We start from the raw sequence: 17,046 nt of genomic DNA on the forward strand, positions 1-17,046 counted from the left end.
CCTCTGAATCTGTCTGTATTTTACTTAAATTCAAACTAATGTCCTCTAGGAGTCCAAAATTCGACCATTACTCTATTTCAGGAAAATGCGAGCTTTCATCCCAACTGCGTTCCCAAAATTATTGAAAACCACTTTGTCCGTTCTTACCTTATACCCACAATAACATCCTTAACGAAGACACCTGAAGACATTATTTAGTAAGAAGATGTTCTTTGTGAGATAGTTGAAACAAAGATCAATTTTTTTAATGTATTATGCCAAGTAGTGTTTTTATTTTAAACTAAATTTAAGTATCTTATGTTATATATTCACATGATTAAACCTCATCCAATCTGTACGATCCAACATCAGCTGCTAATAATAAATACTTAAGAATAACAACACCGTCACCACTGCCACAATATATCCGACACATCCCGTTCCATTTGCTGGGCCTGCTGCTGAGCATACTGTTCATAGGAGTCGTCATACCGTATGTAGCCCGGTTGATTCCAATAGTCTTGCCACCAACTGTTTCCATCATACTGCTGGTAGGAAGCTGTTTGTTGATAACTGGGAACCGGATCAAACCAACTGTTGTAGTCCGTTTGATAGACCGGATCCACATGGGTTCCGTACCGGAAGATTCTCGGATAGGCACCCACTTTTTTCAGATAGTCTTTGTAGGTGAGGTCGGGGCCGTTGTTCCACGTTTCTGTGGGAGTTTGATGGGTGGAACTTAGTGGGATGAATGCTATTCGCGGGAAGATGTGCCTTACCGTAGTTGTACCACGTGGGAGCTGTCCGAACTAAATCAATCAAGATCACAATGATCAAGGCTAGTATTTTGCATGCCATTACGTTTTCTGCATGATCCGAGTCGTTCGAGTGCTGTTGAGTAACTGAGCTGTCCAAAACATTTCATCCTCTCAACTTTCAGGTTTCCGCAGGTAAGAGTTTCATTATCATCTATTGAAGGGCACAATTTGGCAATTACCTACGACGTCGACGAATGCGAGAAAAGGAAACGCACAGAGAAGAGAAAGGCTTTTCTGTCCCACAATAAAAAGGTTATCTGTTTTGGAAACACGAAACAGCAGTAATGCGGCAGTATAAGTGCACCCAAATTGTTGTAGGTACCTTGTTACTCTTCCTGCTCGGACCGGAAGGCTTCTTCCACTATCAGGGGCCATTGATCTTCAAAGATTGCCGCCATCGTAAGTTGTTCCTGTTCGGATATGTTCCCTAGGCGAAGCTGATAGATTATGTGGGGGATGAGATATGCGATGTCGGGGTGGTTGGCGTCTACTGGGTGAAATTCTTCGGTGTCGTAGTCTCTGGATAGCTGAGGATCTGCAAAAAGATGATTAGAAAGTGGGTCTTCTACAAAGGTGCTATGAGGTATTACTGAGACTGTGAAATGATCGACGATTCATGTTGATTTTTTGCTACTATCAGTGCCACCAAGCCAGCTCAATCCAGGAAGTATTCCGGATAGTAATGACTTCTTCGTCGTTATTTCCACTTTTGGTGTTGATGTTCCTTCCACCGTGGGAGTTGAATAATCGATGTTCGTCTTTGCGCCCAAGCCAAGAATCGATTCCAACTCACCTTCATCATAATCGCCCACTTTGTGAGCTTCACCGTTGACACCTTCTCCGTAAGTCCTGTTGAAGTACCCGTTGTCTAGTTGTCCCCTTACACCGGTCTTCCATTGCTCCAAAACGCCCACAATTCGTTCTCCGCTGTCCAGCTTCTTCTCTGTCACTAGCTTCTGCAGAGCATTGAGCATCTCGCTCCACCTGATACCAGCTTCAACGTTCTTTAAGCCGTCTACGAGTTGGTCTACATCCGAGTCAAATATACGTTTCCTCAGTTCAGTAAATCCTTCGGCTTCCTCTAGCAGGTTTAAAACCTTGATAGTTTCTTCCTTGGCGAAACTGCGTGCATCGGGTTGCGGTACAGCTAAGGACGAAAAAAAAATTAAAATAACTGTTAGAAATGAACTCCTTCACGCAGAAAAATAAATTGTAAACACAAATAAATTCTAGTTCAAATCAACCGATTTTTCAGTTTACTATACTGCCCCCACTCGCATAACAGTCCCATATGAATAGGAAACCCAGCAAAGATGGGACTGTTATGCGAGTGGAGGCAGCATAGCGACAAACTGATTTCCAGTTTAAACTGAACTGTTCCATTGTTTGATAATACAAACATTTTTATTTGTCGACATTTTTGACAGTTTGTTAAAACAAACAGAGATATGGTAGTTTCAACATAAAATAATGGATTGTTTTAAACGACTGCATTTTGCCACTAACAAACCCGGAATGTGATTGTGTTGGTGACGGCAGCAACTGCGGCAGTTCGGAAATCTATTTTTAGATCGTCGGCAAGCGAATGGAAAGGAGGACTAAAAAAGACAAAAAAGGCGAAACCGACCAACTTTTTGTGGATGCTGTCGTGAGTACCTGCGCGTTTTCCATCACGGCCAAAACTGCACTTGGAAGTTGGCGTGATGGATTTGTTAAACCTTCTTCGTTGTGGCGATGTTGGGGTAAGTATTTTAAAGATGTGTGAGTGCTTCCGGGCCATGTTTATGGATCCCATTTTGTAGAAACAAATGAAGTTTTTAACGTTATATGAAATGATGGTAATCGGTTGTTTTATAGATAAACTGTAAATAAAAACAATGAAATACAACTTTCGAATAAGTAAATTCCCAGTTTGAAAATCAATCATGCGTTTTGTTGTTTTAACCCATTAACGCCCGAATTATGCCACAATCACAGTAGATGTCTGATTTTTTCTGGAGTACCTCAACCCCATAAAAGAAAGTTATTGCAGTCATTTAAACGGAAATCTACGGTGAAATTTTCGTTTTATACACAGTGAGGCATATGCACGTAAAACGTTGAAAAAATATTTTTTTTATTTTTTTTTTTGCGCGGCTGCCTTATTTCTATGAGCTTTGCAAATCTATTTTATATGAATGATCATAGGTTGATATTCCTTAATAAAAAAAGTTACAGTTTGAAATGTTCCAGAAATGGATTACATTAGTAATAACTAAAACAATCTGCTAGTAGCTTATCAATGGATAGTTTTCAACAGTTTTAAGGCATTTCAATATACATCATTCTAATAATTTTTATATATAATGGGTTGATTTTCGGCATTCTAGTAGTATATCCTGCCTACCGTATCCTTCTGGCTTTGCGAGCACGTGACAATTTGTGTGCTTTGCGGACGACATGGACATTATTGCCAGAACATTTGGAACAGTGGCAGAGCTGTACTCCCGCCTGAAACGCGAAGCAGCAAAGGTCGGACTGGTGGTGAATGCTTCAAAAACAAAGTACATGCTGGTAGGCGGAACCGAACACGACCGGATCTGTCTGGATAGTAATGTTACGATAGACGGGGATACTTTCGAGGTGGTGGAGGAATTCGTCTACCTTGGATCCTTACTGACGGCTGACAACAACGTGAGCCGTGAAATTTGGAGGCGCATCATCAGCGGTAGTCGGGCCTACTACGGGCTCCAGAAGAAACTGCGGTCGGAAAAGATTCGCCCACGCACCCAATGCACCATGTACAAAACGCTTATACGACCGGTGGTCCTCTACGGACACGAGACATGGACCATGCTCGAGGAGGACCTGCAAGCACTCGGAGTTTTCGAGCGACGCGTGCTAAGGGCGATCTTCGGCGGGGTGCAGGAAAATGGTGTGTGGCGGAGAATTATGAAACAACGAGCTCGCTGCACTTTACGGCGAACCCAGCATCGAGAAGATGGCCAAAGCCGGAAGGATATGATGCGCAGGGCATGTTGCAAGAATGCCGGACAACAAGTCTGCAAAGTTGATGTTCGCGACAGATCCGGTTGGCACAAGAAGGCGTGGAGCGCAGAGAGCACGCTGGGTGGATCAGGCGGAGCGTGACTTGGCGAGCTTCGGGCGCGACCGAGGATGGAGAACGGCAGCCACGAACCGTATATTATGGAGAAATATTGTTGATTCAGTTTTATCTTGAACTTGATGTTATACTAAATAAATGAATGAAATGAAACAACATCTCATTCTCATCTATCTCAGCTTCTTCCAAAGCTCACAGTGGAAAAGATAAACCAACCCATTCATCATCGGATAATAACTCTCCTGAACGAGCACGAAAGAGAGAGGAGAATGGAAGACGGTGCGACATGCTTCATTTTCCACGGTATTAGCAAAACTTACTAATCTGTGAATAGACCATTGTGCATTCAAGCAAAGAATAAGAATATCAAGAATGCCCACTCCGCTGATGCTCGGGGGGACATTATCGCAGTGCTATCTGCGGATGAAAGTTCAGCCTTCATGCGATAGTGTACGTTACTGATTGTATGCGGATATCAAAACATACGCACACCACCTTCTCTTATGGCAAATCACGAACACTGTTACACGGAGCTTCCACCTTGATACGCTTCGAGAGCGCCACTTGTCTTGTCGCTTGACGCAAGGTTTTTATATATTGTAAGGTTGAGCATGACGTTTAGTTTGTGGAGAAAAGCAGAGGAAGCGAAATTTCAAAGGAATTTGAGGTGGCGGGGGATTTGTTTTCAGAATTTCTCACGGTGAAAAAATAATGGCCGCTCAGCCAGTTTTGACATCTAAGACTACCTTAGAATATGTAAATACCTTGGCTAGACGTTTACATAGAAAAAAGACAAAAGAGGGCATTCTTTCTATTTTTTATTCTTTGATTCAAATCTTCTGGCCTCTAACCAAATTTCTGGGCGCTAGTTGATCAAATTACGTTCAATTTATCTATCTACAGCTATTTTGCATGAAGCCGACCAATCAGTAGGTCGGCTCCAGAGGCACGTTCGACCCAAACAAATGGCTTTGAGATGAGAGTCACCATGAACCTGAGAAAAGATAACAAATTGATAGCACATAGCACGTTATCGAAAATTACGTTATCATTAGTTCAAGTTGATAACTAATTATACTATACTATATTTTGTTCAGTATTATATTTAGTGAAATGAGACGGCTGTTTGATACCTAGCTGGTTTCTTTTATCAATCAGTAGCCATGCAATTCTATTTCATCGTAAAAACTACTTTACCAATATTTGTTCAGAATTTTAGAGCCCACTTGCCCCACCTAGTGGACAAACCTACAACCAATTAGTTCACTATTAGATAGCTCTTGATGTCCTGATCGACCTTGTTGAAGTCAAAATTCTTCTATGTAGTCTGATTCTCGAGATACAGAAGTTCGGAAGGTTTAGAGCTCAGTAGCGCCACCTAACGGATAAACCCAGAACCAACTAGTTCACTATCCGTTAGCCCTTGATGTACTGATCAACTTTGTCGACGACGAAATTCTTCTATGTAGCCTGATTTTCGAGATACAAAAGTTCATAATTTGTAGGGCTCACTAGCGCCACCTAGCGGATAAACCTAAAATGAACTAGTTAACTACCCATTGATGTCCTGATAAACTTGGTTGAAGACTAAATTTTTCTATGAAACCTGATTTTCAAAATTCAGCAGCTAAGAATTTTTAAAACTCACTAGCGCAACCTAGCGGAAGAACCTTCAACCAACTAGTTCACTATCGGATAGATTGTGATGCCCTGATCGACCTTGCTGAAGACGAAATTTTTCTATGTAGTCTGATTTTCGAGATCCAGAAGTTCAGAATTTTTAGGGCTCCCTAGCACCCACAGGGCCCACTTGCGCCACCTAACGGAAAAACCTAGAACCAACTAGTTCAGCATAGGATAGCTCATGATGTCCTGATCGACCTTGTCGAAGACGAGATTTTGAAATTCTTCTATGTAGTCTGATTCTCAATATACAAAAATTCAGATTTTTTTGAGCCCACTTGCGCCCCCTAGCGGACAAACCTACAATCAACTAGTTCACTATCGAATAGCTGTTGATGTCCTGATCAACTTTGCCGTAGACGACATTTTTCTATGTAGTCGGATTCTCGAGATACAGGGGTTTAAATTTTTAGGACTCACTAGCGCCACCTAACGGATACATCTTGAACCAACTAGTTCACTATCGGATAGCTATTGATGTCCTGATCAGCTTTGCCGAAGACAAAATTCTTCTATGTAGTCGGATTCTCAAGATATAGAGGTTTAAATTTTTAAGGACTCACTAGCGCTACCTAACGGATAAACCTAGAACAAACTAGTTCACTATCGGATAGCTATTGATGCTCTGATCAATCTTGCCGGAGACAAAATTCTTCTATGTAATCGGATTCTCGAGATGCAGATGTTTAAATTTTTAGGATTCACTAGCGCCACCTAGCGGACAATCCTACAATCAACTAGTTCACTATCGGATAGCTGTTGATGTCCTGATCAACCTTGCAGAAAACTAAATTCTTCTAAGTAGTCGGATTCTCGAGATACAGAAGTTTAAATTTTTTAGGACTCACTAGCGCCACCTAGCGGATAAACCTAGAACCAACTAGTTCACTATCGGATAGCTCTGGATGTCCTGATCAACTTTGCTGAACATAATTTTTTTCTATGTAGTATGATTCTCAAGATACGAAGGCGACAGTATTGGCAATGGCTGTTGACGAAACACCTGTCAAAGCACACTGTTTCGTGATCACTAGTGCCATCTACTGGAGCGTATACGTACTAAATTACGTACTATCGAAGAGTCCTTGATCTTCTCAACAACTTTGCTGAAGACACCAGTCTTCCAAAATGCTTCATTTCTCCGCAGTTATCGCAAAAGTTACTGATCTATAAATAGATCACTGGGCGTTCGAGGCATCTGATCTATAAATAGATCACTGGGCGGAAATGGGTTAAACAAGCGTCATTTTTCTGCGTGTTGTTCTAGACCCGGTGAGGCAGAAATGTTGATCCCAATAGATACATGGCTATATCAAATAAATAATAAAACACACTTAAAAAACATGTAGCGAGCTCACCGGTCCATAATTTATTGTTGTGTTCGGTAGAACAAAAAAAAAACAATACACTATCACGCTATGTCCAAAGGGAAGTATTATGAACAGTGAACGTACCTCAAAATTTATTCGCTAGAACCATATTTTTGGAACTCTAGATTCAGAAAATGTGTGACAAAAAATAATCCATCTTGGTTTTTTTTTTCCATACATTTTTATATGGGACAAAATTGGCCTTAAAATGAGTTTTTTTGATATTTGTATGGAAGTTCCTCCATAGGTATTTGAAGTTCCTCCTTGGATTATTTCAGAAATTTCTCTGAGGAATTTTTCGGAAAACCATCCAAGACATCCAGAAATCAAGAGCTCAGCATTCTTTCGGAAATTCATCCAGGGATTTCTTGAAAAAGTAAGCGTTGTAAAAGTTCCTGAAGGAATACCTGAGCAATACTTGGGGAAACTCCTAGAAATGGCCCCGGAGGAATTCCTAGAAGATTTTTATGAAAAACTTTTGAAGGAATTGAAGGAAAAAATCATGGAATTTCTGAGAAATTCACAGAAAATTCTTAGCAGAGTCCAAAGAAGATTCTCAGCAGAATTGAGATAGGATTCTCATCGAAAACGAGAGAGGATTCTCAGCAGAATCAAGGGAGCACTCTCAGCAGAATCGAGATGAGATTCTCAACAAAAACGAGAGAGGATTCTCAGCAGAACCTAGAGAGGGTTTTCGGCAGAATCCAGAGAGGCATTTCAGTGTAGAATTAGCATAAGTTAAAATACACGGTAATAAAAATTAAAAAAAAAGTGGGATTTCAGCAGAATTCAGAGATGTTCTCTCAGCAGTACCCAGAGAAGATTCTCAGCAGAATCCAGAGAGGTTTCTCACTAGAATCAAGATAGGATTCTCAACAGAAACGAAAGAGGACTCAGTAATTTAGAGAGGATTCTCAGATAAATACAACGAGGATTCTCAGCAGAACGCAAAGAGGATTCTCATTAAAATGCTGGAAGGATTCTTAGCAGAGTTTAGAGAGGATTCTCTGATAAATCCAATGAGGATTCTTAGCAGAACCCAGAGAAGATTTTCGGCAGAATCCAGAGGGAAATTTCAGCAGAATGCAGAGAGATTCCTCAGCAGAATCGAGATAGGATTCTCAACAGAAACAAAAGAGGACTCTGAACAGAAACGAGAGAGGATTCTCAGCAAAATCCAGAGAGGGTTTTCAGCAGACTCCACAGAAAATTCTCAGCAGAATCCAAAGAGGATTCTCAGCACAATCGAGATAGGAATCTCATCGAAAACGAGAGACTATTCCAAGCAGAATCCAGAGAGGATTTTCAGCAGAATCAAGGGAGGATTCTCAGCAGAATCGAGATGAGATTCTCAACAAACCCGAGAGAGGATTCTCAGCAGAACCCAGAGAGGATTTTCGGCAGAATCCAGAGAGGAATTTCAACAGAATGCAGAGAGGTTTTCTCAGCCTAGAGAAGATTTTCTCTCTGAATTGTGAGAGGTTTCTCAGCAGAATCGAGATAGGATTCTCAACATAAACGAAAAAGGACTCTCAACAAAACGAGAGAGGATTCTCAGCAGAATCCAGCGAGGGTTCTGAGCAGACTCCACAAAAAGTTCTCAGTAGAATCCAAAGAAAATTCTCAGCACAATCGAGATAGGATTCTCATCGGAAACGAGAGAGTATTTCAAGCAGAATCCATAGAGGATTCTCAGCAGAATCAAGGGAGGATTTTCAGCAGAATCTAAAGATTGTTCTCAGCAGAATCCAGGTATGATTCTCAAAAAAGAGAGGATTCTCAGCAGAATCTTGAGAGGATTTTCAGCAGAATCGAGAGAGGATTCTCAATAAAACTCTGAGAGGATTCTCAGTAGAATCCTTAGAAGATTCTCAGCAGAATCCAGAAAGTATTCTCAGAAGAGTTCAAAGAGGATTCTTAGCAGAACCGAGAAAGGATTCTCAGCAGTCTCCAGGGATGATTCTCAGCAGAATCCAGAAAAGATTCTTAGCAGAATCCAGGTAGGACGCTTAAAAAACGAGAGAGGATTCTCAGCAGAATCTAGAGAGTATTCTCAGCAGAATCGAGAGAGGATTCTCAATAAAACCCTGAGAGGATTCTCAGTAGAATCCTTAGAAGATTCTCAGCAGAATCCAGAAAGTATTCTCAGAAGAGTCCAAAGAGGATTCTTAGCAGAACCGAGAGAGGATTCTCAGCAGTCTCCAGGGATGATTCACAGCAGAATCCAGAAAAGATTCTTCGCAGAATCCAGGTAGAACGCTTAAAAACGAGAAAGGATTCTCAGCAGAATCTTGAGAGGATTTTCAGCAGAATCGAGAGAGGATTCTCAATAAAACCCTGAGAGGACTCTCAGTAGAATCCTTAGAAGATTCTCAGCAGAATCCAGAAAGTATTCTCAGAAGAGTTCAAAGAGGATTCTTAGCAGAACCGAGAGAGGATTCTCAGCAGAATCCAGAAAAGATTCTTAGCAGAATCCAGGTAGGACGCTTAAAAACGAGAGAGGATTTTCAGCAAAATCTAGAGAGTATTCTCAGCAGAATCGAGAGAGGATTCTCAGCTGAATCGAGAGAGGATTCACAGTAAAATACTTAGAGGGTTCCCAATAGAACCCGAAGAGGATTCTCAGCAGAATCCAGATAGGATTTTATGCAGAATCCAGAGAGGATTCTCAGCATAATCAAGAGAACATTTTTAGCTAAATCTTGAGAGGATTCTCAGCCGAATCGAGAGAGAATTCATAGCAGAATCCAGGAAGGATTCTCAGCAGAACCAAAGATGTTTCTCAGCAGAATCCAGAGCGATTTTTCAGCAGAATCCAAAAAGGTTTCTCAACAAAATCAAGAGAGGATTCTCAGCACAATGCTGAGAGGTTTCTCAGTAGAATCCTAAGAGAATTCTAAACAGATGCCAGAAAGGATTCCTAGCAGATTCCAAAGAGAATTCTCAGCAGAATCAAGGGAAGAACCTTTGCAGAATTGACACAATTGAAGACTAATAAAAAAATCATGACTTACCCGTAGTTGAATGAGAATCCGAAATTCCTTCCGTAGTAGTAACTGCTGAACTATGCACAAGTGGAACACTATGTTGATCCGGCTGTTTATGTTCTGGAAGCTCGTCCACAAACTTTAACGGCTCTTTATCCTCAATCGAATGCCCTTGAGTTTCCTCGTCGTCATCGTCTGCAATTTCTTCTGCAGATGGCGGTTCAACCGGATGACGTTCTTCTTCTTCAATTGGAAGTCCTGGAACCATTGCCATGTCCTCCACGGAAAGCGACTCCTCCCCATAGAGCGGGTCAATGAGAGGCACTTCTTCTTCGTCAATTGGTATCTCTTCCTCAAAAATATCTTCCATCGGGTATTCGACCACGTCCCCTTCATCGTAATGGTCATATTCCGGAAGCTGTCTGAGCCGATCTGCTCCATCTGTGGTAGCTTCTATTTCTGAAATTGAATTATAAATCTGTTTATAACCCTGTTTCTTCAAAGTCTGTATTGAATTACCTTTACTGTTGACCTTATCCGTAGCTGGCGGTTCAGAACTCGTCTTCTCGTCGGTTCTCGCCAAACCATAAGAATCCACAGAGCTCATTCCCACAGCATCCTCGTGAACCACCACTTTACCGGCTTCCGGTTCGATCAGTTCCGCCGGTCGACTAACGTCAATCGTCTGATGATTCGGCGCATCAATTTCCTTTCCAAACAGGGAAGCGAACCATGAGTCCTTGCCTTCCTTTGCCTTGTAGGGATTTGAGGCCGGGGTCGTTGTTCTGTAAGTCGTAGAAGTCCTGTAAGTCGTGGTACTCATCCTCGGGTAACCTGTTGTATAAGGTCTACGAGTCGTAGTTGGCATTAGCTCTTCCTTTGCCTGTTGAGCTTCAGCCAGATGTTGCTGCTGTTGTAGGTACAGGTTCAAAGCTGTCGCTAATTGGTGATCCAGATGGGACTCGTCAAACGGATAACTACTACCACTACTGCTACTGAACTTCTGCGCCTGTTCGTAACGGTTAAATACGTCCGCTACGTCAACATCTACGTTTTCCAAATCCAGCAGTCTGCTCTCCAGTCCTTCATCCAAATCCTCCAGAATATCCGTATCGAAGGCTTGTTTGACCTTGGCCTTAATGTTTTCGACCCTCTCCTTCTTGATATGGCCGACGGTCAACGCATTCGCTTGATCCCGTAGCTGACGCAACTCGTCGCAGAGCTCTCGATGCAGATGGCAGCATCCATGGCGCTTATGATGGTAATGTTCGCCATAATAGTCACCCAAATCCAACGCATTCAGTGCCCGTTGGATTGCCCGCAGCAGTCTATGCGTGTCGTCGACAAACATATCCAGCTTTATTCCCGGTGGTCCTCGATCCAATGAGACAACCTCCTCATATCCTTCGACGTGATGAACCAGTTCAACCAACTGGTCCTGAAGTGAATGGCTGGTCAATCGTTCCACCAGCTGGTCCAGAGAGGTCATCTTCTTCTGCTTTGAGGGTGGCGTCCGGAATATCTCGATCACCCAAATGAGACGGTACACTTGCAGAAGTTTTTGGCCTTCATTGTAGGACGGGCAGTGTTTCGGCTCGGGTTTGTGGGGATATGGTTTGTGGGGTTCTGGGTACTCAAGGACACTTGGAAAAAAGTAATGGTAGCTGCCGTAGTAACTGAGTTTATCGGGCATGTATGACCTTTGATAGGATTTGTGATGTTCTGGATAGCTATAAGTGCTGTGGCTGCTGTAATAACTGGGCTGATTGTCAAAGGGTTGAAATTGATAGTCGTGTGGCTGAACCTGGTAGTCGTAGTATTCGGCTAAAAAAATAATCAAAAGAACAAATCACGTTAGGCATCGGGCTGATGTTTTTTTCAAATCCAAAAAAACTATGCATAAAATTGTTCATAAAAGTTATTTCTAAATCGCCTTCTTGCTCACAATCGTCAGATTCTGCAAAAATAAACTGTTCTTGCACTTCAAATTAAATCCACCTTCCACATTTTCATTCAGTTTATGATAGATAGATAATAGTTTTGAAGCAAATAATTGTTCCTCACAAAATGTTACACACAATCATGACTCACCTGGCCGTTGGACAATTCGGTATCCAATACAGCATCCTAGTAGTGACACTAAAATCCATAGTCTTGAAGCGGTCATTATCACTAAATCACTGTGTAGTTGTCGTTATAATCACTACAACTATTACAATTTCCATTTAACTTGCTTAATGAGAGATTGATTTCCAAACGATTCCAACGTTGTTGCTGCGGAGGTGAACTAAATTAAACTGTGTCTTTGAAAGGACTTCACAGGGTAATAAAACGAGACCAATTGGAGGTACTTCATTCTCCGAGATATAGTTTAGAGATGGGTGGGGATTTCCAGTGGTCTCATTCACAAGCACTATAAATGGGGTAAGAGTATGAATAATGAAATATAATAAGAATTTTACCTAGAGACACCGCCCGCCAACCATCATGTACTTTGATGAACAACGTGATCAAAAATCAAATCTGCTTGTACACTGTTCCAAAAACAGGCAATTTAAGCTCCGATTGTTCCCGTTCCGCTATGTGTTTTTCATCCATTCAACCCAAAGTGTTTTTTTTTTTTCTTAGAAAATGTCGTCAAATTGAATATCTCCGGATGCCGCTGAAATATCCTCGATCATTTTTCGTTAAAATGAAGATATTTTCATAGGAAATTTGATGGGAGCGTATTCGTTCACAGCCCACCTCTATTTCTTGCTGTTTATGTCAAATAATGGTATGCTTACCCTATTTTAGTGCAAAGTAGATATTCAAACGCCTACAACTCTGGATTCCGTTATGGTAAATTCAATCTTTTTGCGTTACGATAGAGATATTTTCATTGACAGCTCTACAAGAAGGCATTTTCTCACAACCCGTGATTATTCCATACAGTTCATGTCAAATACACGTAATTCCACTCTAGTTTTAACACTACGTAGATTTTTTTACGTCTACAAGGGATGATACACAAATTATGTCACGCTAAAGTCGACCTTTTTCAACCCCCCCCCCCCCTGTCACATTTTTTGTATGGGTCGTCACGTTCTGCGCAAACTCACCCCCCTACCCATAAAAGCATGACGTAATTTTTGCACGGCCCTTAACTCTGGATTCCGTTGAGATAAGTGCAATCGATTTGCTTCAGGCTCGAGAATTTTTCATTGACTGTTTTTAAAATACATTTATCCAAACGCGCAAAGCTAGATTTTATCCCAACAGCGCCAGCGTCCAGAATTATTGACGCGTAAATATACGTACAGTCAAGTGTTTTTACGCAAATTCTTCCAGAAATTCTTCCAGGAAAGTTCTCGTGAGATTCCTCATGGGATTACTTCCGGGATTCATCATGGGATTTCTTCACAAATTTCTCCAAGATTGGAAATTACTTCTGGGATTCTGGAATTCTTCAAGAAACTCCTCCAGGAAATAATATAAGACTTCCTCCAGGAACTGTTTAAAGATTCGCTTCGGAACTCCTCTTGGAATTGCTTTCAAGTGGGGTTTCTTTAGGAACTCCTTCAGGGATACCTTCAGGAACTGCTACAGGGATTGCTCCAAAAGTTCCTCTGCATACTCTTTTTAGGATTCATTCAGGATTTCCTCTGAAATTTCAGCGATTTCTTCAGTACTTCTTCCTAGGATTTCTTCAGAAACTCCTCCTAAAATGTCCTCAGAAATTAATCCTTGGATTTCTTCAGGAATTCTTCCCGGGATTCCTCCAAGAAATCTTCAAGGGATTTCTCCAGAAATTGATACAATGATTCCTCAACAATTTCTTACAGGGATTCGTCCGGGAATTCCTATAGCAAATCCTCTAGAAATTCATCCAGAGATTTTTACAGGTATTCCTCTTGAGATACCTCAAAGAATTCCTCTAGAGATCCTCCAGGAGTTTCTCCAGGGACTTCTCTAAGGATATCTCTAGGGATTTCCCATAGAATGTATACAGGGATTCCTCCAGGAATTCCTCTTGAGATTTCTCAAGGAATTTCTCTAGAGATTCCTCCAGGAATTCTTACAGGTATGTCTCCAGGTAGTTCTCCAGAGGTTCGTCCAGGCATTCCTTCAGGAATTTCTCTTAGGATTGCTCTAAGCGTTCCTCCAGGAATTCCTTTATAAATGACTCCACAGTACCTAGGGCAATTTTTCCGGAAATTTCTCCAAACAATCTTCTAGGGATTCCGTCAAAAATTACCCTGGGAATTGATCCAGGAATTATTCCAAGTATTCTCACAGGATTTCATTCTCAAGGGACTTCTCCGGGAATTCCACCAAGAATTTCTCCGAGGTATTACTCAAGGTATTTCTTCAGGAATTCCTCCAGGAAATCTTCCAGGAATTTCTTCAGGAAATCTTCAATGAATTCCATTAGGAATTCTTTCAGGAATTTATTCAAGAATTCCTCTAGGAATTTTTCCAGGGATTCCTCCGGGATTTCTTCCAGGAATTCCTCTGAGAACTCCTCTAGGAATTTCTTCAACAATTTCTTCAGAAATCTCTCCAGTGATTTCTTCATAAATAGCACTAGAGATTCCTCCGGGGATTTATTCAGGGATTTCTTCAAGAATTCCTCTAGAGAATTCTCCAGGAGCACCACTTGGGATTCCGCCAGGAATTTGTCCATAAGATTCTCCAGGCATTCCTTCTGAGGTTCCTCCAGATATTGCTACAACGATTCCTCCGACGATTTTTTCTAAAAGTCACAGACATTCCCAGACAAGAAGACATTACGCTGAACTAATTTACATAGCATATATCTTCGAGTTATCGAGACTCTGATAACTCGGAGATTACACTCTTTTTCTCAATTCCGGAAATCGAAATACCAAATATGTATTGTTTAATTTTAAACATAGTAGATGGTCACCATCATGGATTCCAAAATGGCGTCAGGCATCGACTTTAAACTTCCAGGCTAGGTATCTAATTTGAAAAAAATAATTATGATTGATATGCTCCAAACTTGGTATCAAAATCAACAAAAAATAACCATTTTCTCAAGCCTATCAGCTTACTGGAAAGTCATACATACATGAAAACATCAGAATATTAACCATCTTGTTTTGAAAGAAATAAAAAATAATATGTCGAAAATAATTTTCAGTGCCGTAAATTAGCACAAATATAAAAAATCCGCGTAAATTAAAACCGCGTAAAAAAACTTGACTGTATCAACATACTTTGTATATATAAACATACTTGAAATAGCAAAAAAAACTCAATTGACATAAACTACAAGATATAGTCAACGCAAAAAGATTGTTTTTAACCCTCCTTTGGCATTGAAGTCATTTTTGACCCAAATCCTGCAAAAGGGAGGTTCAAAATGTTTTCGAAAATGATTCTTTTTAATTCGCGGTTATATGAATTTTGGTTTTGATTTTTCTAGTTTTTATTTTTAAACATACCTACACTTTTATATTTTTTTTCAGAAAACCTTTTAGGACACCGATTTAAAAAGATGAAAACATTTTGAAATTGCATGGTTATTGTTTAGATATGGTTATTTTTGTTGTATTTTGAAATTATTATTTTCCATGTAATTTTTAGGAAAATAATTTTGGGGTGATTGAACTCCCTCAAACTCTTTTACTATAATAGAATGATTGAGAAAAAAATTAAAAATATGATGATTGTTGTGATTCAATACAAAAAAAAAAATGACATCTGAAAAGTGACTAAAGCATCATTTTTTCAATAATTTAAAAATACAAATCTAAATACGTTTAAAAAACATCAAAAACTATTTTGTGATCGTAAATATCAGCCAAAAACATAAACACTTTCATTGCTCATCAAAGAAAAAATGAAACAAAAAATCAAACTATACCCAGTCCATATGCGGGGTTTGGTATTAGAGGGTTAAGATTGTATGTGACGATTATACCAACCATGGGTACTTATGTGAGTGACCACCTCTTGATACAGAACAAAATTTGTTCCCATACGAACCATCGATCAAGAATTCCAAGTCATCTCACTATTGTGTCTGATCTCTGACACTCACAACTATAACGAGCCTTCTGTTTTCTCTGGCAAAAGATTTTTGATACAATGGTTACATAAAAATGCGCGGTAAAAGTGCATTTCAAAAAATGAGTGAACCAATAAAAATAAAATTAAATCTCCATAGATAGACGAAAATGCACCATTTAACAACTAAATGTGTACAAGTAAACCAACAAATTTTCTGACTGAAGTTGTAAGGCTGTACCAATAAATAATAACCTGATGAATCAAGTAAATATGACAGCAGAATGTTCCATAAACTATGGATGCTCCATACAGCCATTCCATTGAAAATCGAGATATGTAGTGCAATTCCATAAATGGTGATACTTGGTGGGTTTATAGTATACCTTAAATAATAAGATCCGTATTTTTTATTTCGTCATTAGGGTGACCAATTTCAAAAAATCAGAGTATTTAAAAACTTAAACTTTAACAATAATCATAAGTTTTGCACCAGTTGACCGATTCTAAAAGTCTTTTTTTAAAAGATTTTAAATTGTAGTTTTCAGAAAAAAAAAACCATTGAATCGTTTACAATTTTAACAGAAAATTCAAAATATTCGTCATAGCATACCAAAAAATCGGAGATGTAGGGTAATTCGCCAACAGTTGAACGATGATTACTGAAATTTTTGTTTTTATTTGGTTTCCATGTAAAATTCCACTGTAGTTGAAAAATATCCGGTGAACGTCTAGATCGACCCATTTCTTATATGTACTTCACATTGAATTTAAATTTCCTTAAATTCCATTTTTCAAGAGAAAATAGAATATTTGTATTGGAAGTCTGGAACCCAAATGTTCCCTAGGTTAAGCTAGTTTATCTAAGAAGAAGGTGGGGTAATATGCATCTCCTAAGAGAACATGGTCAAATAACTAAGCTTGAGTTGATTTTATGGGTGTTTTGCGTTTTGAAAGACTGTTGAGGGGAAAACGCCAATGGTGCGTTTTAAGTATTCTATGGGTGCATTTAATAAACTGCCAATTCCAACTCATCTCACTTTTGTTTCTGACCTCTATGACAGTCACAACCATAATGGACCTTCTATTGT

General features: G+C 40.0%; 2 protein-coding genes across 2 annotated transcripts; both read right to left on the minus strand.

The window, feature by feature from the left end:
• Positions 1 to 229: 229 nt before the first annotated feature.
• Positions 230 to 1,938, minus strand: LOC115253953 (uncharacterized). Its single transcript, XM_029854007.2, has 2 exons — positions 759 to 1,938; positions 230 to 694 (listed from the first exon to the last, which is right to left on the minus strand). Exons 1-2 carry the CDS (start codon positions 835 to 837, stop codon positions 387 to 389), a joined length of 387 nt encoding a protein of 128 aa, XP_029709867.2. The 5' UTR covers positions 838 to 1,938; the 3' UTR covers positions 230 to 386.
• On the minus strand, positions 1,124 to 11,978 carry LOC115255822 (uncharacterized). Its single transcript, XM_062858204.1, has 3 exons — positions 9,968 to 11,978; positions 1,591 to 1,944; positions 1,124 to 1,332 (listed from the first exon to the last, which is right to left on the minus strand). Exons 1-3 carry the CDS (start codon positions 11,631 to 11,633, stop codon positions 1,124 to 1,126), a joined length of 2,229 nt encoding a protein of 742 aa, XP_062714188.1. The 5' UTR covers positions 11,634 to 11,978.
• Between the last annotated feature and the right edge of the window lie 5,068 nt (positions 11,979 to 17,046).

This window comes from Aedes albopictus, chromosome 3 (genome assembly GCF_035046485.1).
Source record: "Aedes albopictus strain Foshan chromosome 3, AalbF5, whole genome shotgun sequence".
NCBI classification, from domain to species: Eukaryota; Metazoa; Arthropoda; class Insecta; order Diptera; family Culicidae; genus Aedes; species Aedes albopictus.